The following is a 22,926-nucleotide window of genomic DNA, read 5'->3' on the forward strand; positions in this document are numbered from 1 at the left end:
TTGTGAGAATGATTTATTTCTGCTTTTATTTCTTTCACCACATTCCCAGTGGGTCAGAACTTTACATACACTCAATTATTTGGTAGCATTGCCTTTAAATTGTTTAACTTGGGTCAAACGTTTCGGGTAGCCTTCCACAAGCTTCCCACAATAAGTTGGGTGAATTTTGGCCCATTCCTCCTGACAGAGCTGGTGTAACTGAGTCAGGTTTGTAGGCTCCATGCTCACACACGCTTTTTCAGTTCTGCCTACACATTTTCAATAGGATTGAAGTCAAGCCATTTTGCCACAACTTTGGAAGTATGCTTGGGGTTATTGTCCATTTGGAAGACCCATTTGCGACCAAGCTTTAACTTCCTGACTGATGTCTTGAGATGTTGCTTCAATATATCCACATAATTTTCCTACCTCATGATGCCATCTATTTTGTGAAGTGCACCAGTCCCTCCTGCAGCAAAGCACCCCACAACATGATGCTGCCACCCCCATGCTTCACGTTTGGGATGGTGTTCTTCAGCTTGCAAGCCTCCCCCTTTTTCCTCCAAACATAACGATGATCATTATGGCCAAACAGTTCTATTTTTCTTTCATCAGACCAGAGGACATTTCTCCTAAAAGTACAATCTTTGTCCATGTGCAGTTACAAACCTGTAGTCTGGCTTTTCTATGGCGGTTTTGGAGCAGTGGCTTCTTCCTTGCTGAGCAGACTTTCAGGTTATGTCGATATAGGACTCATTTTACTGTTGATATAGACACTTTTGTACCCGTTTCCTCAGCATCTTCACAAGGTCCTTTTGCTGTTGTTTGGGACTGATTTGCCCTTTTCGCACCAAAGTACGTTCATCTCTAGGAGACAGAACGTGCCTCCTTCCTGAACGGTATGATGGCTGCATGGTCCATGGTGTTTATACTTGCATACTATTGTTTGTACAGATGAACGTGGTACCTTCAGGCATTTGCAAATTGCTCCCAAAGATGAACTAGACTTGTGAAGGTCTACAGTTTTATTTCTGAGGTCTTGGCTGATTTCTTTTGATTTTCCATGATGTCAAGCAAAAGAGGCACTGAGTTTGAAGGTAGGCCTTGAAATACATCCACAGGTACACCTCCAATTGACTCAAATGATGTCAATTAGCCTATCAGAAGCTTCTAAAGCCATGACATAATTTTCTGGAATTTTCCAAGCTGTTTAAAGGCACAGTCAACATAGTGTATGTAAACTTCTGACCCACTGGAATTGTGATACAGTGAATTATAAGTGAAATAATCTGTCTGTAAACAATTGTTGGAAAAAATGACTTGTGTCATGCCAAAGTAGATGTCCTAAGACTTGCCAAAACTATAGTTTGTTAACAATAATTTTGTGGAGTGGTTGAAAAACGGTTTTAATGACTCCAACCTAAGTGTATGTAAACTTCCGACTTCAACTGTATATGGTACCGCCAAGAACTGTCTGTGGGACTACAAATGAATGAACCCTGGGTATGTTGAGTAGAACCAAAGAATTACAATGATTCTAAATTGAACAGTTGAATTGAAGCAGAATGTTAGTATTACATTTGGTGTGGGGCTCTAGCTGGTGCATTGGTGCTTGTCAGTGAGGTACATTCATGACAGGGTTGGGGAGCATTGAAAAATGATGTTCTAATTAGAGGTCGACCGATTTCAAGTTTTCATAACAATCGGAAATCGGTATTTTTTGGGCGCCGATTTGCCGATTTAAAAAAATATATATTTTAATTTTATTTTTTACACCTTTTTATTTAATCTTTATTTAACTAGGCAAGTCAGTTAAGAACACATTCTTATTTCAATGACGGCCTAGGAACGAGGCAGAACGACAGATTTTTAACCTTGTCAGCTCGGGGGATCCAATCTTGCATTGATTACATTGCACTCCACGAGGAGCCTGCCTGTTAGCGAATGCAGTAAGCTAAGGTAAGTTGCTAGCTAGCATTAAACTTATCTTATAAAAAACAATCAATCAATGACTGTCATTGCTCCAATGTGTACTTAACCATAAACATCAATGCCTTTCTTAAAATCAATACACAAGTATATATTTTTTAAACCTGCATATTTAGCAAAAAGAAATCCAGGTTAGCAGGCAATATTAACCAGTTGAAATTGTGTCATTTCTCTTGCGTTATTGCACGCAGAGTCAGGGTATATGCAACGTTTGGGCCGCCTGGCTCTTTGCGAACTAATTTGCCAGAACTTTACATAATTATGACAACATTGAAGGTTGTGCAATGTAACAGGAATTTAGACTCATGGATGCCACCCGTTAGATAAAATATGGAACAGAATAAACGTTTTGTTTTCGAGGTGATAGTTTCCGGATTAGTCAAAGGTATATGGTTTAGAGAGAAATAGTCGACGCGTTATAATTCCGTAATAACTTGCGGCTGAATTTGAAAGGGGTTCCTTCGTTATTTTACCGTTCATGTCTTCCATAGAGAATGTCTTGATCTACTTCAAATAAGGTCTGTGTTTCGTGCAGGTTTAAACCGCCTCGACGTTTTGATACCCGTGTAAATCTCACTAGGATAAGGTAACGTTTGTCAACATATTTTCATAAATCCACTCTACAATTTTTTTTTTTATCTTCGCTTATATTTAGCCAATATTGATCAGAGTTACCTTGTCCTATGGATATCTACACAGTTATAAAATTGGCACGGTGATGTAAGCCTACACGAAACACAGACCTTATTTTAAGTGAATCTAAAAATATCCTATGGAATAAATGAAGGAACCGCTTTTCAGATTTTGCTATGTGTCATGGGAATTATGACTCGCACTTTGGTTGTCAATTCTTACCATGCCCATTATTAAAATAGGATTTCCTGCATATAGAAATTAAAGTTTTTGTTTTCAACATTCATCACAGGTAACTTAAACTCTATTTTTATTCAAACAGTTGAGAGTATTTGTCTCCTAAGCAGACTCTTCAGTATCATTGTCACTTCAGAGCTGTGTGTGTATTTATGTATTATATTAAGTTAAAATAAAAGTGTTCATTGTTCATTCAGTACTGTTGCAATTGTCATTATTACAAAAATGTGTGTGTGTGTATGATATATATATATATATATTTAAAAAACTTTTTTWTWTTTTTTATTAATCGGCCGATTAATCGGTATCGGCTTTTTTTGTCCTCCAATAATCGGTATCGGCATTGAAAAATCATAATCGGTCGACCTCTAGTTCTAATGCTAAATGATCTATGTGCATACTGTAGAATATGCATATCGCCCATTAGTTTGTCCAAAGTGCTACGGTACAAAAGGACCATGAAGGTGAAGTCTGTAGTGTAAGGTGTATGGCCTGCTGGGATAGTGGTGGACTAACACAACAGGATGCTGGGAGACTGAGTATTTTAAGTCCTGGATTGTCTCGTTAACAGCTGGTTATTTCTGAGGTCACTATTTATATCCCTCACTTATTCATTCTCTCCTTTCACTTCCCTACCTCCATACTTATTTCTCTATAACACATTCACTCCATCTTTCTCTCTAGGAGTTGTTTGTAGAGTCGGGGAGAGAGATCTCACTCCCAAACACTTCCCGGTAGAGTGGTGGGAAGCTGTATGCGGTCTCGGGGTGGACCAGACGAAAGAACTCCAGCTTGTCGATGTGGAGATTACAGATGGACTTCATTATCGGCAGCTTGGATACCATCTACAGAGGGGACACACCAGGATCAGTCAGGAAAACACAATCAATATTTGTGGACTTGGTGTGATGGAAAGGGAAAAATCTGGAGAATGCATGAAATGTGTATGTACTTAAGCTAAGCTAAAATGGGATAGATCCGGTCTACAGCACTAGACTGGTTAACTGCCTTTGTTCGATTTAAAGAATGTCAGCATGTCTACAGCACAAGATTGTTCAGGCCATAAGGCCCTATAAAATGTGCATATGCGGCTGTTTGGGATATTCTGGAGAGGATCGTATCATAAAGTTCTTGGAGAGGAGACATGCTACACCAGTAACTCCAATATGGTGGATCTCAGCTAATGACAACTGGGGCATGGCTAGAGACTGTGGGGTATTGTTGTTATGGTGCTGTGGAGTGTGCTAGGCCTGACCTGGTCTAGCTTCTCGTCGGCAGCTCCGCTCATGTGCAGACTGTGTTGCAGAGCCAGGTAGACCTTCGCCTGTAGCTTCTGGACCTTCTGGCTGTCGGCTAACCATGGTCGGTCTGGGGACAGAAGGACAGCGGCGCTGAACAGAGCCATCTCCTCATCGGTCAGCTGCAGGCGGGAGAGCCCTTTAGCCAGGTCAAACACGGCACTGACCAGGTCATCGCAACCTGCAGAGAAATGTCACAATATTAGATATCCAGACGCCATGTTGAGTTTTCATTGAATTGTACGAGTTAGCCTCACCTACTATCCCAATCTCGCGAGCTTACATAAAGATCAGCGGTCAGGCTGGTCTTTGATCAGGCTAATTTGCAGTAGCTAACAGTATCAATCAAATTTCAATCAAATGTTGTTTATAAAGCCCTTTTTACATCAGCCGATGTCACAAAGTGCTATACAGAAACCCAGCCTAAAACCCCAAACAGAAAGCAATGCAGATGTAGAAGCACGGTGGCTAGGAAAACCCTATACATTATACTGTATTGCAGAAAGAGTAGCCTATTTATAAAGACACTTACCGAGGGCTTTGAAGAGCTGAGCGGAGGCAAATTTGCCATCAAAGAACATGGTGTTGGTGGTGGCGTTAAATGCCCTGCACATCCTAATCAACAGCACCTCCAGACAGCCTGCAATGGTAACCACAGAGAGCCACAGAGATGGAGGAAGAGGAGGGAGGGGAAGACAGAGAAGACGGAAAATGCTCCAACATGCACAAACACACAATGAAAAGTAAATATTTCAGATTGGAGGACAGCAGATGTAAGGCGTTTGAACATTTAGAAAATCAGCAGCGTAGGATGGATTTGTCAAAAGGGGTTTCAAACATTTACAAATGGTATAATATGGAGTATTGTAAAATAAATGTGTTTGTGTGTTGCAGATATAATGATAAATTATATATACAGAAATGTAGGTTCCAGAGATGGTTAAATGGTCAGAGCAGTGATGTGTGGTTTGTAAAAAAAACAACAAATACAAATAAAAAGGGCACAAATAAAACGAGCACAAAAGGAAGAAGGTTGGAGAAAAGAAGTGCAAGAGCCAAAGTTAGCAAGATAAAGCATTTACACCATTTCTTCACTCACATTACAGAAATGTTCACGTGGTGCTATGGTATACTGTTTGCATATGTAAGTGTGTGTGTGTAAGAGAGAGTGTGCATGTCACACAGAAAGAATTATCTGTATAAACATGCCCACCTTGTTTTGCGTATCAGTGTGTCTATGTATGTCCTGTAAGAACTGAAGTGATTTGAGCAGTCAGTCTAGTTTGCATATATATAGGTACTGACCTGCTTTGAGCAGAATAATCTGGTCATTCTGACACAGGTCCATGAAGCCTGTAATGCGTTTGGCAAACTCCACCACGTACTGGATGGAATTGGTGATGTGGTGGGCACATTGCTGCCACACAGACTCTGCAGACTGCGAGAAAGAGAGAAATAATCATTTAATACGACGACAATGCAATATTATACTAGGTATTGTGATGGTGAGTGCAATGTGTGTGAGTGTGTGTATTCACCTCGCACTGGAAGTTGCGAGTCTCCTCAGGTGAGTACTGCATCCGATTGTATGTCAGCCTCTTCAGGTCGTCAGAGCTGTACTGACTCGTCTCCAAGTGGGACTTGACCACACTCTGGGTGATACGCTCTGAAACAACACAGGCACACTTATGAATACAAGACCACCACAGACAACATGTTTACTTGATACTGGGAAACTTAGTTGGTTATGTTAGTTATAGCAATAGTAATAGATTTCTTACCTATATCCATAAGAGTGCAGTCATCAGGCAGTGTCTCTAGCAGTGTGGCGTGTGTGTGTGCCAGGAGCGCGTGTGTGTGCGACAACATCTGGTACTCGTGTTTGATCCCATTGGCGTCGGTGACATCCAGTAGATTTTGCTGGGGAGAATTCTGATTGGACGAAATGGGCGAGGATGATGATGGTGATGAAGAATTGGAGGTGTTCCCAGTGCTTCCGCCGTGGTCTTCTTGCAGCTCCAGGCTGCAGTACTCGTGGGCCTCCTGTGGGGTCAAGGGGAGGTCAAACAGTTTGGGGAGCGCTGCGATGTCATCCAGGTCACTCAGGGTGGAGCTGGAGCCCCCGCTGCTGTAGGAGCGACTGAGATCCCCGTGCCTGTCCCCCTTGCTTTCTCCCCCAGCCACGTCTTCCCTGGACAGTGACAGACCCTGGTTCAGACACTCCTGGTTCTTCTGGTGCTTCTGGACCTCAGCGTACAGGCTGTCGCGCTGCTTCTTAGACATACGGCCAAACTTCACCGCTGGATGGAGACAAGCGACGGGGAAGAATATAAGTCAATGTCTGTGTGGATTGGAAATAACTGTTGTATAATGCTGTCATGAGTTATCCTCTGGGTTAGAATACTTGCACGTGTGTGTGTGTGTGTGTGTGTGTGTGTGTGTGTGTGTGTGTGTGTGTGTGTGTGTGTGTGTGTGTGTGTGTGTGTGTGTGTGTGTGTGTGTGAGAGTTAGAGACTCACCGTCCCGGCTCATGCCTAACACCAGACACTTCTGCAGTCTGCAGTGTTGGCAGCGGTTGCGGTTGGTTCGGTCAATAAGACAGTTCCTCTGGCGGGAACACGAGTACATGGCATTGTTCTGCTGGCTGCGGCGGAAGAACCCCTACACAAAGAAACACAATGGAATGAGTCAAATTATTACAGAATGTATATAATCCCAGCATCATAAACCTAGATGTTATAGCATGGATGTATTAAATCACCGACGACAACAAAGGATATTTTCTATTGCAGCTCGTCTTGGTTTTACATTGTTAAGACAGTCAGTCTCCCATTACCTATTTTGTGACGTGGTGAAGTGGAAAAACTCTAGTACTTGCTCACCTTGCAGCCCTCACAGGTAATAACTCCATAGTGGATTCCTGAGGACTTGTCCCCACAGATCTTGCAGGGTATTACTTCTATTTGAGCTGCAGAGACACACAGAGCGAGAGAGAGACACAGAGAGAGAGAGAGAGAGAGAGAGAGTACATATTGAAAAAAGCTATGAAGATTAAGCCATCAAGTGAGTTATCAAACCTGTATCAAAACCTAATGAGAATGCAGAAAAATAATAATTCCCTGCCAAGTCTACAGCTAGTAGATCTCAAAATAAGGACAGGAAATTAGACTGATACAGCCTACACACACACCCCTCTCACTATTGAATAACACCCCCGCTGAGGCCAATCTCTCTTGGGGCACGGCCAAGAAGAGCTTGTATCAAAACCAGATGTGATTGCATAAGGTGTTGCAAACGTTCACACATACATTATAGACACTCTGCAAGGCTAGCATTGGCTTCGAGTCAGAGGAATATTGGCGTTTGCAACCGGTTAACAGGTTTCCACCTGGCATGTGGCTGTGGTTAGCACAGTGTGAAGGACGAGTTGGTGAAAGTGTAAGGCAGGCTGTCAGTTTGGCTCTGCCTTGTATGCTCTCAGTGTAGCAACAGCAGACAAAGGCATTCAAATTGGAAAATATTGACTTGAAATCATGGCGCATCTACTCTTGGTAACTGCCAAAATAAAGGAAACACTCGAGTAAATGGGGGACACAAAGTATATTGAAAGAAGGTGCTTCCATGCAGGTGTGGTTCCTGAGTTAATATAGAAATGAACATCTCTTCATGCTTAGGGTCACGAATAAAATGCAGAGTTGCCAGTTATTTTGGCTACCATAGCTAGAAGAGATCTCAGTGACTTTGAAAGAGGGGTTTTAAAGGGGCATAGGTGGTTTAAAGGGTGTATGTGTGTCTCAGTCACCATATATGAACCCAAGGGGTGCCTGAGACGGCGTTATCACATTTCTCATGGGAAAATGGTGTTGCGTTCCTCCAATAGAGTTTCAGAAACGTGTAGAATCTATGCCAAGGCGCATTGAAGCTGTTCTGGCGGCTTCTGGTGGCCCAACGCCATATTAAGACATTTATTGTTGGTGTTACGGAGTACGTTTAACCTCGCTTCATATTCGTCGCCAAACCCACTGGCTCCTGGTCATCTAAAAGTCTTTGCTAGGTAAAGCCCCGCCTTGTCTCAGCTCACTGGTCACCATATCAGCACCCACCCATAGCACGTGCTCCAGCAGGTATATTTCACTGGTCACCCCCAAAGCCAATTCCTGCTTTGGCCGCCTTTCCTTCCAGTTCTCTGCTGCCAATGACTGGAATGAACTGCAAAAATAACTGAAGCTGGAGACTCATATCTCCCTCACTAACTTTAAGCACCAGCTGTCAGAGCAGCTCACAGATCACTGCAACTGTACACAGCCAATCTGTAAATAGCCCATCCAACTACCTCATCCCCATACTGCTGTCAATTTATTTTGCTCCTTTGCACCCCAGTATCTCTACTTGCACATTCATCTTCTGCACATCTATCACACCAGTGTTTAATTGCTATATTGTAATTACTTTGCCACTATGGCCTATTTATTGCCTTACCTCCGTTATCCTACCTCATTTGCACACACTGTATATATACTTTTTCTATTGTTTTATTGACTGTATTCCATTCCATTGTTTATCCCATGTGTAACTCTGTGTTGTTGTTTGTGTCGCACTGCTTTGCTTTATCTTGGCCAGGTCGCAGTTGTAAATGAGAACTTGTTCTCAACTAGCCTACCTGGTTAAATAAAGGTGCAATTAAAAAAATAAAAATAAACGTTTACAAGCACAGTAATAATTCAATATTAACCTGACTATGGCAGTAGGCAGATTATGCAATAGTCATGTAAACACCTTACACTGCTTATCATAAATCTGCTTAAGGTCAAAATCGAAGTAAGCATACACCGATTAAAAACACCTGGTTTCCTGAGCAATCTTTTGAATTATTAGGACATGTAAACGCCTTAAACCGGCGTTCCAGCGGTGTATTTGATCTGCGTACGTGCCAGCACCAGCCAAGCGAGCCTCCCTCATTAGCGTGAATGGACTGAGTTCGGAACAACTGAACGTATGTGTCTTAGAAGTCGTTTTCACAGACAAACTGTACACGTCCCAGCTCAGAATCATGTACGCTTCCCGAAAATAACATGGTCGCTGTAGTAGAACCTTTATTTTCATTGCTGATTTCCTGCATTTATCAGAGTGTCATCGGGTAGCCTGATTTCAGATGTGTCCATGTAAACGGGATTATTAGAGAAATCCTTCTTCTTGCAAAGCATGTAAACGTTTTAATTGAACTATTATATTAATCTGACTATATGCAATAATCGCATTATTGTGTGCATGTAACCGGACTCACTGGTTCCTTTATTTTGGCAGTTACCTGTATGTGCCACATTTCATACAAATACAGTTGCACCCCAGACAGATTCATCCAGCAAAGAGAATAGTACAGCTCAAAGTAAACATAAAAGGAGCGGGCGGATGATTTGACTGAAATGTTTTGCACCTGAACTTGGCCGAGTGTCTCTAAAGTTGTCTGTCTGACTGTGGACCCAGTGAAGTGAAAGAGACAGAAATAGACAGAGTCATGTGTCAGAAACCTCAGTCCCCTCAAACACACTCTCCCACTCTCTCCCTTCACATACACGGGGCCCATATGATATGAGGCTAAAATGGAGGGCAGTACTTGAAGAAGAAAAACATGTTTCCTTTTAAACAGACAGAGCCGGGCAGCTGTATTAATTCACCACAGCCACAGAACTAAACAGAGACAAAAACAACTAACTTATGAATGTGACATGCTAACATTACTCAATCTGTCAGTCTATTTTATGTTTGTGCTCTAGAAAGAGAGAACAAATGTGTGTTATTCATAAAACATGGGCTCTTTAGTCTTTCAAGAGGCAGACATAAGGAAAAYCACTTTACACTGTAATTGAATGCATTGTTGTTGTGGCATTGCATGTAGGAAAATATCAATTTAAATGTGTTTTTTAAACTGGGAAATTCTGCTGTCCTCTCTAAGTAATAACTCAAATAMACAGAGCGACTGAGGCAGCTGCAGGCATGCAATGGAAAAAAAGTGGCTCCTTCTCTCTTCCCCCTCTGCACTCTCTTTTCTCTCCAAACCCCCGCTCGCTCCCCCTCCCTTTCCTCTCGATTATATAACTCTCATCTGCAAGCATTCCGCGAACACACTCATTCAGGGAGGTCACTCTAGCAACGCTCCGCCCTGCCTACTCTGTCGCTACAGCTCCCATTGGCTGAGGAGCGGGCAGGGCCTGTCTGGGGTTGGTTGTGTGGGATATCACTTAGGCGCGGTTGCCTGCCAGACTATTCTGTCCTACTGACACAGTTTCTCTGTGTAGTGGACGATTATGGATGAAGATCGTCATGAAAATATATTAACCGTCGTACGTTTTTTTTGTGTTTGGTAAGAACAGCTGACTGAAGAAGACAGGATGGCCGGGTATCCATGAGGTTCAGTCCGTTTCTGCTGTAACATGGACTCTACAACGTGATTAAACTTTGTTGTTCCTTACTGAAACAAGCAAAATATTATAGCAAACGAGTCTATGGCTGCCTAGGGAACGCCCCCCCCCCCCTCCCTGCAGTAGCACATGCAGTCAGGATAGGAAAAGAGGAGATAATGTACTTCTTTAAGTACAAAATTAAAATAACTTTGCTAATTGAACGGTTATTAAGGTGACCGCATCATTTGGCTGTCATCCAAAATTCCATGACCGCCACAGCCCTAGGTCTGCTATCTGACTACTCTCGTTGACATTGAGCTTCTGCTTCAAGTATTGAAATTCTTGTCCCCAGCTTGAGGGAAGGCAGCGGCCAGAATAACACACAGCAAATTTGTGATTGGAATTTTAACTCCCAGTGTTAAATTAAACACTTTTAGTAATTATATGTGACCCACCGAAAGTGTTAAACTAACACTTTTCAAAGTCTTGATAAACRAACACACCAAGAGTGTTGGGTCCCTAACGCCATGGGTGTTGCAAATTCCAACTTAAATTAACTTTTTATTAGAGCTAATGCCATTACACTTTCTCAGTGTTAGGGAATTAACACCTGTGGTGTTACATTAACTTGTTTTGGGGTGTTGTTTTAACACTGCAGGGTGCCTTATTTTCATATTTATTTCCCAGGGTGCCTGTTGAGTGAATTCTAGAGGTAGCAGTACCATCCATGACTGTGTTTGCTAGTGACAGAGACATGGTTGTTGCATTCAATGATGTTCAGTCCTGTAGCCTTTACCAATTGAATGCCTAAGATAATATATATATATATTTTTAAACAATACCATATTTCCACAGCCTAGTATTACCCTAACACACTGGTCATAACCTCCTGGTTTGCAGGTCACATCAGCAAATCCAGCTAGAGTTAGGATATCCAACAATTGGAACTTTTAATCACCCGCAATCTGCAGTTAGAATGACTGCCAAGGTAGGGAGGATCAATAAATGAGACTACCTAAACCATCTAAACTGGCAGAACCATCTCAATAACAGGTGAAATAAGTCCAATAATTTACTGATTGGATTAGTTTCGGAAAATGTATGTTATTTATCTTTGTGTAGTATAAGATCAATGAATCCACCAATGTGCATGCAGAAACATTGATATTAAAACAAACTATCCTAAAACGCAACCTGCAACAAAACATCCTGGGAAATACGATAATTAGGCCCCTCCCATGTCTTCTTCAGTCGAGTAACACCACCAGCTGATTAACACTTCATTTATTCACCGCAGGTGGCGTCAATTTAAATCCCACTGGTGTTAACCCCACTAGAATCAACACTCAGATATAACTCACAATACTTTTTACCTTAACACCAAGATTTTAACACCCACAAATTTGCTATGCACAGACCACCATTTCGTGACATCATCATTCAGTTCTGCAGTTGACTCCTGACCTGGGCTGCCACACCAATCCCTCCAATCCCCTTTAACCTCTGACCTATCCTCCTGGAGAGCAACCACAACATAGTAAAATGTAACTGAACTAGTTACATAACAAAGAAATGTGAATCGGTGTCCCCAGTTTGTTTCAGTCGTAGAGGCCAAACTAACACAAGGTTAAAGTTTTTGCACAGAAGTTTCCATGTTCAATATGACTCATTCTAACCCTAAACTCAACGCAGATATCTCAGAGAAAGACAAAGTTTCAAAGTGGTAACATTATAGGTCTATTTTCTCACAACACACCCAAACCAGGTATCTCGCGAACAATCTAATCAAATCAAATGTTATTAGTCAGATGCGCCGAATACTTACAGTGAGCCCCTAACCAACAGTGCAGTTAAAAAAAAATACGGATAGAATAAAAGATAAAAGTAACAAGCAATTAAAGAGCAGCAGTAAAAAATAACAATGTATACAAGGGGGGCCGGTACAGAGTCAATGTGCGTGGGCACTGTAGTATGTACAGTTGAAGTCGGAAGTCTACATACACCTTAGCCAAATACATTCCAAGTGGGTCAGAAGTTTACATACACTCAATTAGTATTTGGTAGCATTGMCTTTAAATTGTTTAACTTGAGTCAAAYGTTTCGGGTAGCCTTCCACAAGCTACCCACAATAAGTTGGGTGAATTTTGGCCCATTCTTCCTGACAAACGTTTCGGGTAGCCTTCCACAAGCTACCTGAGTCAGATTTGTAGGCCTCCTTGTTCGCACACGCTTTTTCAGTTCTGCCCACAAATTTTCTATAGGATTGAGGTCAGGGCTTTGTGATGGCCACTCCAATACCTTGACTTTGTTGTCCTTAAGCCATTTTGCCACAACTTTGGAAGTGCTTGGCATCATTGTCCATTTGGAAGACCCATTTGCGACCAAGCTTTAACTTCCTGACTGATGTCTGGAGATGTTGCTTCAATATATCCACATAATTTTCCTTCCTCATAACGCCATCTATTTTGTGAAGTGCACCAGTCCCTCCTGCAGCAAAGCACCCCCACAACATGATGCTGCAGCCCCCGTGCTTCACGGTTGGGATGGTGTTCTTCGGCTTGCAAGTCTCCCCCTTTTTCCTCCAAACATAACAATGGTCATTATTGCCAAGCAGTTATATTTCTGTTTCATCAGACCAGAGGACATTTCTCCAAAAAGTGCAATCTTTGTCCCCATGTGCAGTTGCAAAACGTAGTCTGGCTTTTTTTACGGCGGTTTGGAGCAGTGGCTTCTTCCTTGCTGTGCGGCCTTTCAGGTTATGTTGATATAGGACTTGTTTTACAGTGGATATAGATACTTTTTTACCTGTTTCCTCCAGCATCTTCACAAGGTCCTTTGCTGTTGTTCTGGGATTGATTTGCATTTTTCGCACCAAAGTTCGTTCATCTCTAGGAGACAGAACGCGTCTCCTTCCTGAGCGGTATGACAGCTGCGTGGTCCCATGGTGTTTCTACTTGCGTACTATTGTTTGTACAGATGAACGTGGTACCTTCAGGGGTTTGTAAATTGCTCCCAAGGATGAACCAGACTTGTGGAGGTCTACAATTTTTATTCTGAGGTCTTGGCTGATTTCTTTAGATTTTCCCATGATGTCAAGCAAAGAGGCACTGAGTTTGAAGGTAGGCCTTGAAATACATCCACAGGTACACCTCCAATTGACTCAAATGATGTCAGTTAGCCTATCAGAAGCTTCTAAAGCCATGACATCATTTTCTGGAATTTTCCAAGCTGTTTAAAGGCTCAGACAACTTAGTGTATGTAAACTTCGGACCCACTGGAATTGTAATACAATTTCTGTCTGTAAATCTGTCTGTAAACAATTGTTGGAAAAATGACTTGTGTCATGCACAAAGTAGATGTCCTAACCGACTTGCCAAAACTATTGTTCGTTAACAAGAAATTGTTCGTTAACAAGTGGTTGAAAAACGAGTTTTAATGACTCCAACCTAAGTGTGTGTAAACTTCCGACTTCAACTGTACATGTAGGTAGTTATTAAAGTGACTATGCATAGATGACAACAGAGTGGCAGTGGTGTGTGTGTGTGTGTTTGGGCGATGCAAATAGCCTGGGTAGCCATTTGACTAGATGTTCAGGAGTCTTATGGCTTGGGGGTAGAAGCATTTCAGAAGCCATTTGGACCTAGACTTGGTGCTCCGGTACTGCTTGCCGTGCGGTAGCAGAGAGAACAGTCTATGACTAGGGTGGCTGGAGTCTTTCACAATTTTTAGGGCCTTCCTCCGACCCGCCTGGTATAGAGTAGAGGTCGACCGATTAATTAGGGCCGATTTCAATTTTTCATAACCATCGGTATAACAATCGGTATCGTTATTTTTATTACACCTTTTTTAAACTAGGCAAGTCAGGTAAGAACACATTCTTATTTTCAATGACGGCCTAGGAACGGTGGGATAACTGCCTTGTTCAGGGGCAGAACGACAGATTTTTACCTTGTCAGCTCGGGGATTCGTTTTTGCAACCTTCCGGTTACTAGTCCAACGCTCTAACCACCTGCCTTGCAGACTGACTACCTGTTACGCGAGGGCAGCAAGAGGCCAAGGTAAGTTGCTAGCTAGCATTAAACATATCTTATAAAAAACAATCAATCTTAACATAATCACTAGTTAACTACACATGGTTGATGATATTACTAGTTTATCTAGCGTGTCCTGCGTTGCATATAATCGATGAGGTGCCTGTTAATTTCTCATCGAATCACAGTCTACTTTGCCAAACGGGTGATTTAACAAGCGCATTTGCGAAAAAAGCACTGTCTTTGCACCAATGTACCTAACCATAAACATCAATGCCTTTCTTTAAAATCAATACACAAGTATATATTTTTAAACCTGCATATTTAGTTAATTTTGCCTACTAACATGAATTTCTTATAACTAGGGAAATTGTGTCACTTCTCTTGCGTTCCGTGAAAGCAGTCAGGGAATATGCAGCAGTTTGGGCCGCCTGGCTCATTGCGAACTGTGTGAAGTCCATTTATTCCTAACAAAGACCGTAATTAATTTGCCAGAATTGTACATAATTATGACATAACATTGAAGGTTGTACAATGTAACAGCAATATTTAGACTTAGGAATGCCACCCGTTAGATAAAATACGGAACGGTTCCGTATTTCACTGAAAGAATAAACGTTTTGTTTTATGACCAAAGGCTCGTATTTCTGTGTGTTATTATGTTATAATTAAGTCTATGATTTGATATTTGATAGAGCAGTCTGACTGAGCGATGGTAGGCAGCAGCAGGCTCGTAAGCATTCATTCAAGCAGCACTTTCGTGCATTTTGACAGCAGCTCTTCGCAATGCTTCAAGCATTGAGCTGTTTATGACTTCAAGCCTATCAACTCCCGAGATTAGGCTGGTGTAACCGATGCGAAACGACTAGCGGGGTGCGCGCTAATAGCGTTTCAATCGGTGACGTCACTCGCTCTGAGACTTGGAGTAGTAGTTCCCCTTGCTCTGCAAGGGCCACGGCTTTTGTGGAGCGATGGGTAACGATGCTTCGAGGGTGGCTGTTGTCAATGTGTTCCTGGTTCGGGGCAAGGAGAGGGACGGAAGCTATACTGTTACACTGTGCCTATAAGAACATCCAATATTCAAAGGTATATGAAATACAAATGCTATAGAGAGAAATAGTCCTATAATTCCTATAATAACTACAACCTAAAACTTCTTACCTGGGAATATTGAAGACTCATGTTAAAAGGAACCACCAGCYTTCATATGTTCTCATGTTCTGAGCAAGGAACTTAAACGTTAGCTATTTTACATGGCACATATTGCACTTTTTGTCACGCCCTGGCCTTAGTATTCTTTGTTTTCTTTATTATTTTAGTTAGGTCAGGGTGTGACATGGGGAATGTATGTGTTTTTGGATTGTCTAGGGGTTTGTATGTTGAATGGGTCAGTGTCTTGTCTAGGTGTTTGTATGTCTATGGCTGCCTAGATTGGTTCTCAATTAGAGGCAGCTGTGGTTCATTGTCTCTGATTGAGAGCCATATTTAAGGCAGCCATAGGCATTGGGTTTGGTGGGTAATTGTCTATGTAGAACGTTTGTAGCTTTTGTATTGCACGTACGTTTGTAGCTTCATGGTCGTTTGTTGTTTTGTTTTGTTTTAAGTGTTCGTTTCGTGTTTTCACTCGTCTCTAATAAAAGAGAATGTATTTTTCACACGCTGCGCCTTGGTCCACTCATTATCCTCAAGACGATCGTGACACTTTTACTTTCTTCTCCAACACCTTGTTTTTGCATTATTTAAACCAAATTGAACATGTTTCATTATTTATTTGAGGCTAAATTTATTTTATTGATGTATTATATTAAGTTAAAATAAGTGTTCATTCAGTATTGTTGTAATTGTCATTATTACAAAGATTATTATTATTATWTWWTTTTTTTTATCAGCCAATTAATCGGTATCGGCTTTTTTTGGTCCTCCAATAATCGGTATCGGTGTTGAAAAATCATAATCGGTCGACCTCTAGTATAGAGGTCCTGGATGGCAGGAAGCTTGGCCCCAGTGATGTACTGGGCGTTCGCACAACCCTCTGTAGTGCCTTGTGGTCAGAGGCCGAACAGTTGCCATACCAGGCAGTGATGCAACCAGTCAGGATGCTCTCAATAGTGCAGCTGTAGAACCTTTTGAGGATCTGAGGACCCATGCCAAAACTTTTCAGTCTCCTGATGGGGAATAGGTTTTGTCGTACTAAAAAGGGAATAAAACTAGCTACCTCTGTCTGTTTATCAGTCACAGCCTAAGCACGTAACTGTGTTCTCTACTAGAGGCTAATTCAATAGCTTTATGGCTCTGGCCTCTAACCCTTCTCCTTTCTTGGAATCTAACATGGAACATGTGGGGGTAATTTTATTGTGTCAGTTAGTCAGTGTGTCAAGCAGTCAGTGTGTCAGCGGGCCAGTAAACTCAGATGGATTGGATGCCCTTTACCCAACCAGCCTTCTGGGTCACCACTCCTACCACTTTTTCTAGGCTAACATAACACGGCACATATTGCCACATACAAGGCCCCTCTAGTCAAGTCCCTTAGGTGATTGTTGTCTGTTGTGTCCGACAAGGTGAAGGACAAAGTGTAACAGTTCATTTCCAGAGTTGCTTACGGTCAATATGGTGAAGCGAGATCACCATGATAATAATAATAATAAGTACAGTGAGTATTTCTTTGTACTCAAATGGCTCTACCCCTAACTACCTTCCCACTTACAGAACAAATGCTTATTTCCACTTTGGCTGTGAAATAAGTATTTGCATTTCATGGTCTGACATGGAATGCAAATATAACTATATATATATGCATATTCTGATGTGTGAAATTCATGTGTTAGTGATAGCTTTTAATGACGTGTCAAAGAGTTAGCGTATACATTTCGATATCCACCAGAAGTAGAACCACCCTCTACAGGCCAAAACAATCTCCCTCCCTCCCCAAACAGATTAGGAACAGAGGAGCCTCTGTGCCAAAAACCCTCAATCCAAACAAACACTAAATACTGTAATTCAACAATAGAAATATATATATATTTATATATGTTTTATATGCTACAATAGCAATATGTTTATCAGTCTTACAATGTATTGTTACATTGTTGTGACAACAGACATTAGGGTAGTCTATCTTGTAACAAGTCTTGGTATGCCTTTTGATTGCAGTAACGTTGCAATTTTAGAGGCAACGTCGTGAGAAGATAGGCAGCAACAAARGTAGCAAAGTAGCATTGCAGTAAGTATGAACCTTTTTATCATCATCTTTCTGTTCGTTGATTTTGTCAATCATGTCAACTACTATATCCATTCCAGGAGCTAAAGAAAATGTATCTATAACCTGCTGCCTGAGTTCAACTTCGTTGCCTTCGGGATGCCCCAGGCAAGGCTCTGCWACCAACCAACTGTTTTCGTCCTTTGCTGATCCTTCCCTCTGTCTATGCCACTCCCTCCTCCCTCTCGCCCCCGCCCTCCTGAATGCTGTATTCGCTCGGTGACATAGGTCACGTTCTCCTGCTCAGACGTTGAATGCATCAACCAAATGTTGTGTCACGTCGACATGTTCCTCTGCCCAGGCGTTTCTGACACGTCAGATCTTACAACACCAAGATAGGTATTTTTAGTATCAGCTAACCACATTAGGGATGATTATTTTAAGTAATTTCACAATTCAAATAATATCATAAAATGTTTCCAGATATCTGCATAGTCAAACTTGTATTGATTTATAAACTTTGTTTAAACTTGCTGCGCAACCTGCGCGACTCAGGAGAAAGAGTGCGCTCTACAGCAGAGCGGGGATGGGCTGGGGCCGATGGTGTGACATGGGAGGAAGAGAGACAAAAAAATATCACTGACTGGCGCTAGTTAGATAGACAAACTTATAAATGCTATAGGTTATCATCCCATCTGGTAGTGCCTGTCTTTACTGCATCAAATCGATGTAAAGATGCTAGCTAAGATGGCTAGATGATAGCCTACCTGTCGTTTGCTCATTGTAGCCTACTCCTTCTCATTTAGCTAATTGAATTATGTAATTTGAATTCCATTTTTCATTGAACAAAGATCTCCTACTTCACGTTGCTACACATGGAACCTCTGACTGTAGTGCCAACATCAACAGGCTACACGYGTGACATGTACGGTCTTTTCGGGCGACGCACGTCAAAAAACGACATTCAAAAGTTTGTTTTATTAAAATTAAGAATTTCTAATGTCATGGTATATCCTTCTGTGTAGCAATGTCACATAGATATTCGAATACTAACGTCAGTTCGGATATTTGAATAACCTTGCCCATCCCTAAACCACATCATTCGTTAAAGCAATATGTCAGTCGATGACAGTCAATGACGTGRCACGCAACCAGAACCATTGATTGATGCATGCAACATCTGAGCAGGGGAACGCGACCAATTAGGTCAGTGGAACAGACAACATTCTCTCCCTCCACACAGTCGGTCATGCTGCCACCACCATCACAACAACATGCCGAAAACACACAATTAATTATTTTAGATTAAATTAACCCACTGAGCACCACACATGAACAATATTACACACTGAGTGTACACAATATTAGGAACACTTCCTAATATTGATTTGCACCCACTTTTGCCCTCAGAACAGCCTTAATTCGTCAGGTYATGGATTACAAGGTGTCGAAAGTGTTCCACAGGGATGCTGGCCCATGTTGACTCCACTGCCTCCCACAGTTGTGTCAAGTTGGCTGGATGTCCTTCGGGTGGTGGRCMATTCTTGACACACACAGGAAACTGTTGAACGTGAAAAACCCAGCAGTGTTGYAGTTCTTGACACACTCAAACCGGTGCGCCTGGCACCTAGAAAGGCACTTAATTATTGTCTTGCCCATTCACCCTCTGAATGGCACAAATACACAATCCATGTCTCAATTGTCTCAAGGCTTAAAAATCCTTCTTTAACCTGTCTCCTCCCCTTCATCTACACTGATTGAAGTGGATTTAACAGGTGACATCATAGCTTCACCTGGTCAGTCTGTTATGGAAAGTGCAGGTGTGCCTAAGGTTCTGTACACTCAGTGAAATTCTGGTTTCATTAATATGGATTTATAGTGCCGTTTGTGCTCAGGATGGCTACTATTCTGGCAAAGATATTAAAATAAAATGCCATAAATATGCCAGTATGATTTACAAATGTAATTGTTTGATTTATAGGCAACTCATTTTAGTCCTGCTATTCCAATTGAATGATGTTTTGATCACATGTGTAGCCTATTTTAGAACCTGTAGTGCACATTTTTACCAGTGTGCACCTCCTATCGACTCGTTGCATAACCCAATATGGATCCCCAGGCACATTTTACAGACAGAGTCCCAGGTGGAATCAACCTGATTATGACATTAATGCAAAAAGTCAAATCATAGACTTTTAAAACAAAACACATAGACTATTTACAACCATATGGTCTCAATCCTGAATTAAATGCAACACTGTTCAAATATTGAACCAAAATATTTTATGATGAATATAAGCATTTTCACTAGTTCTCTGTCAGACAGAAAACTCTCGCCAGTCTATACACTAACAGCCAGGACGCCCATTCACAGCGGCGCACCTGGCAGAACTAGCCAGATAAACCAGTCAGGCAAAACAGCATGAGATTAGCATCATACGCACTTCGAAAAGAAAGCAGTTACACTGTTAATTACACAGTTAGGCCTACAGTAACTTACATTTCAAAAGCTTTTTATACATTGTTTCATATTGAAATGACCATCGTATACTTTGCAATGTCACATATATACTATGTTTATTAAAAATAGTATATGTGACATTGCAAGGTATACGATGGTCATTTGAATATGAATGATAGCCTAATAATAAATGTACCTCTCATGTTGAATATTATCGTTTCTGGATCAATGAATTGGACTTCATGGAGTGTGTAACAGAATAAAAATATATGTCCAACTGTTGAAAGACAAGCATTTGCTGGCACGTAAAATAAAACGTATTTAGCCTAACGAACTAGATTTATATATATATTTTTAAACAAGGCAAAAATCCGCGAGTGTTTCGTTATCGTTCGACAAAGTCTTGCAATGCTGAATCAAATACAAAGAAAATCGACTGTTCAAGTTGAATTGTGTCCTGTTTGTCTCGATGCACTATTTCGGTAACTTTTTACAAAATGCTCCCACSGTGGTTTAGCTTGCAAGCAAGGTCCCAATACTCGAACTCCCCTTTTTCGTTCTGACTTCCTTTCACTCTGTCTACCCTGCTAACCTACTTTTCGACGCGTGGACTGGACTCTCATATGATCTCACACTCCACATAGATCCTCTTCGAGTCTTCGCGGCCGCGCGTACGCGGGATCGAGTTTTAAGGGAAATCAGATCTACTGGCAATAACAAACAACAATTACCGCTTTAACTCTCATTTAGAGTAACGTGGGTTTGAAAATATCGTTTTTTTTGTCGTTTTTCACAAATCAAGATTTTTTGCAAGGCATGGACATAACACTATGGGCTATTACACCCTTTTTCTCATGCACTTTGTGTTGAGGTGGATAGGCCATATCTAAGAACAATGGGCATTATGATAATAAAAACTCTGAGCTTTGTGTTACAATTATTACTAATGATTACTTCTGATTCATGCCATTCACAGGGAAGTTCTCCTGTGTGAGAGCTGTTTGGGGGTTGTGCTTTGTCATGCAAGGCTCTGGCAGTTTAGTTATGAAACCGGGAGAAGGCAGATTGCGCAATAGGTTTGTGGAGCGACACTGGAGTGAGTGGAGCCCGAAGCCACACACCACTCAATATCGTCATATCTTGTTATTGATAACATGTCTTGTTTTGAGGTGTTTTGACTGTCAAGTCTATGCTAATATGGCAAAAATGTACTAGCTATCTAACCAACAACTGTAACGATATATTTGAGAGACAAGAAGTGCTCATTGTGCAAATGTATTTATGTTTTCAATAAACATTTGGAGAGGAAATATAGTTTACATGTTGTCAACAATCTAAGCCAACCCCATCTGTTTTTCTCCATAGTTGAGCATGGGTTAGTTTTGTTGCTAAACAACCAACCTGTCTATGTGTAACAGTTTAACTTTAGACTGTTCCCTTGCCCCGTCACGGGCACGAACCAGGGACCCTCTGCACACATCAACAACAGTCACCCACGAAGCGTCGTTACCCATCGCTCCACAAAGGCCGCGGCCCTTGCAGAGCAAGGGGAACTACTACTTCAAGTCTCAAAGCGAGTGACGTAACCGATTGAAACGCTATTAGCGCGCATTACCGCTAACTAGCTAGCCATTTCACATCCGTTACACTCACCCCCCTTTCAACCTCCTCCTTTTCCGCAGCAACCAGTGATCCGGGTCAACAGCATCAATGTAACAGTATAACTTTAGTCCGTCCCCTCGCCCATACCCGGGCGCGAACCAGGGACCCTCTGCACACATCAACAACAGTCACCCACGAAGCATCGTTACCCATCGCCCCACAAAAGCCGCGGCCCTTGCAGAGCAAGGGGAACTACTACTTCAAGTCTCAAAGCGAGTGACATAACCGATTGAAACGCTATTAGCGCGCACTACCGCTAACTAGCTAGCCATTTCACATCCGTTACATATGCCTCATCTGTCTTCCTTCTCCCTTTAATTTATTTAAATGACTGATAATACATAATTATAGTATAATCATAAATCTCTCTTTTCTTTCTCTCATCTATATCCTTTCTCTCTATCCTCCCTCTCTCTCTCTTCTCTCATGTCCCTCTTCCATAGCCACTCTGTTTTCTGTCTCCCTTGACAACCAGGGTGACACTCTGACCTGAAGACTTACATAACTACAGAACAGGCTAGTGGGGAGAGGATGGAGGGAGAAAGGGAGAAAGGGAGGGAAGGAGAGGGAGGACTCCAACATAGCTGGGAGACATGCATGCAAATATGTTACTCTAGTCTGTTGACAAGGAGAGCGAGAGAGAGAAAACCCTGCATACCCTAAGTGACAAACAAACAAACCAAAACAAAGTCTTCTCATGCTTTGTTGATTTCAAAAAAGCTTTTGACTCAATTTGGCATGCGGGTCTGCTATACAAATTGATGGAAAGTGGTGTTAGTGGAAAAACATACTGCATTATAAAATCAATGTACACAAACAACAAGTGTGTGGTTAAAATTGGCAAAAAACACACATTTCTTTCCACAGGGCCGTGGGGGTCAGACAGGGATGCATCATAAGCCCCACCCCTCTTCAACATATATATAAACGAATTGGCGAGGGCACCAGAACAGCCTGCAGCACCCGGCCTCACCCGACTAGAATCTGAAGTAAAATGTCTACTGTTTGCTGATCTGGTGCTTCTGTCCCCAACCAAGGA

General features: G+C 41.8%; 1 protein-coding gene and 1 long non-coding RNA gene across 2 annotated transcripts; one reads left to right on the plus strand and one right to left on the minus strand.

Moving 5' to 3' along the window:
• LOC111979692 (nuclear receptor ROR-beta) lies at positions 1-20,852 on the minus strand. Its single transcript, XM_024010328.2, has 9 exons — positions 20,422-20,852; positions 7,019-7,104; positions 6,656-6,797; positions 5,918-6,436; positions 5,675-5,802; positions 5,442-5,574; positions 4,669-4,776; positions 4,094-4,317; positions 1-3,683 (listed from the first exon to the last, which is right to left on the minus strand). The coding sequence occupies exons 1-9, from the start codon at positions 20,426-20,428 to the stop codon at positions 3,519-3,521; spliced, it is 1,512 nt and encodes a 503-aa protein (XP_023866096.1). The 5' UTR covers positions 20,429-20,852; the 3' UTR covers positions 1-3,518.
• On the plus strand, positions 1,900-5,353 carry LOC139029271 (uncharacterized). Its single transcript, XR_011481571.1, has 2 exons — positions 1,900-1,938; positions 3,523-5,353. It is a non-coding gene; the product is annotated as an uncharacterized lncRNA (long non-coding RNA).
• Positions 20,853-22,926: the final 2,074 nt, after the last annotated feature.

The sequence above is a fragment of the Salvelinus sp. IW2-2015 genome, linkage group LG19 (assembly GCF_002910315.2).
Source record: "Salvelinus sp. IW2-2015 linkage group LG19, ASM291031v2, whole genome shotgun sequence".
Classification (NCBI taxonomy): domain Eukaryota; kingdom Metazoa; phylum Chordata; class Actinopteri; order Salmoniformes; family Salmonidae; genus Salvelinus; species Salvelinus sp. IW2-2015.

Excerpts from the sequence above, each read along its gene's own strand:
- LOC111979692 (XM_024010328.2), bottom strand. Across the intron at positions 6,798-7,018 it reads TTACCTGTGAGGGCTGCAAG|GGGTTCTTCCGCCGCAGCCA; the intron begins GTGAGCAAGTAC and ends TTCTTTGTGTAG. Across the intron at positions 4,777-5,441 it reads GATTATTCTGCTCAAAGCAG|GCTGTCTGGAGGTGCTGTTG; the intron begins GTCAGTACCTAT and ends TTACCATTGCAG.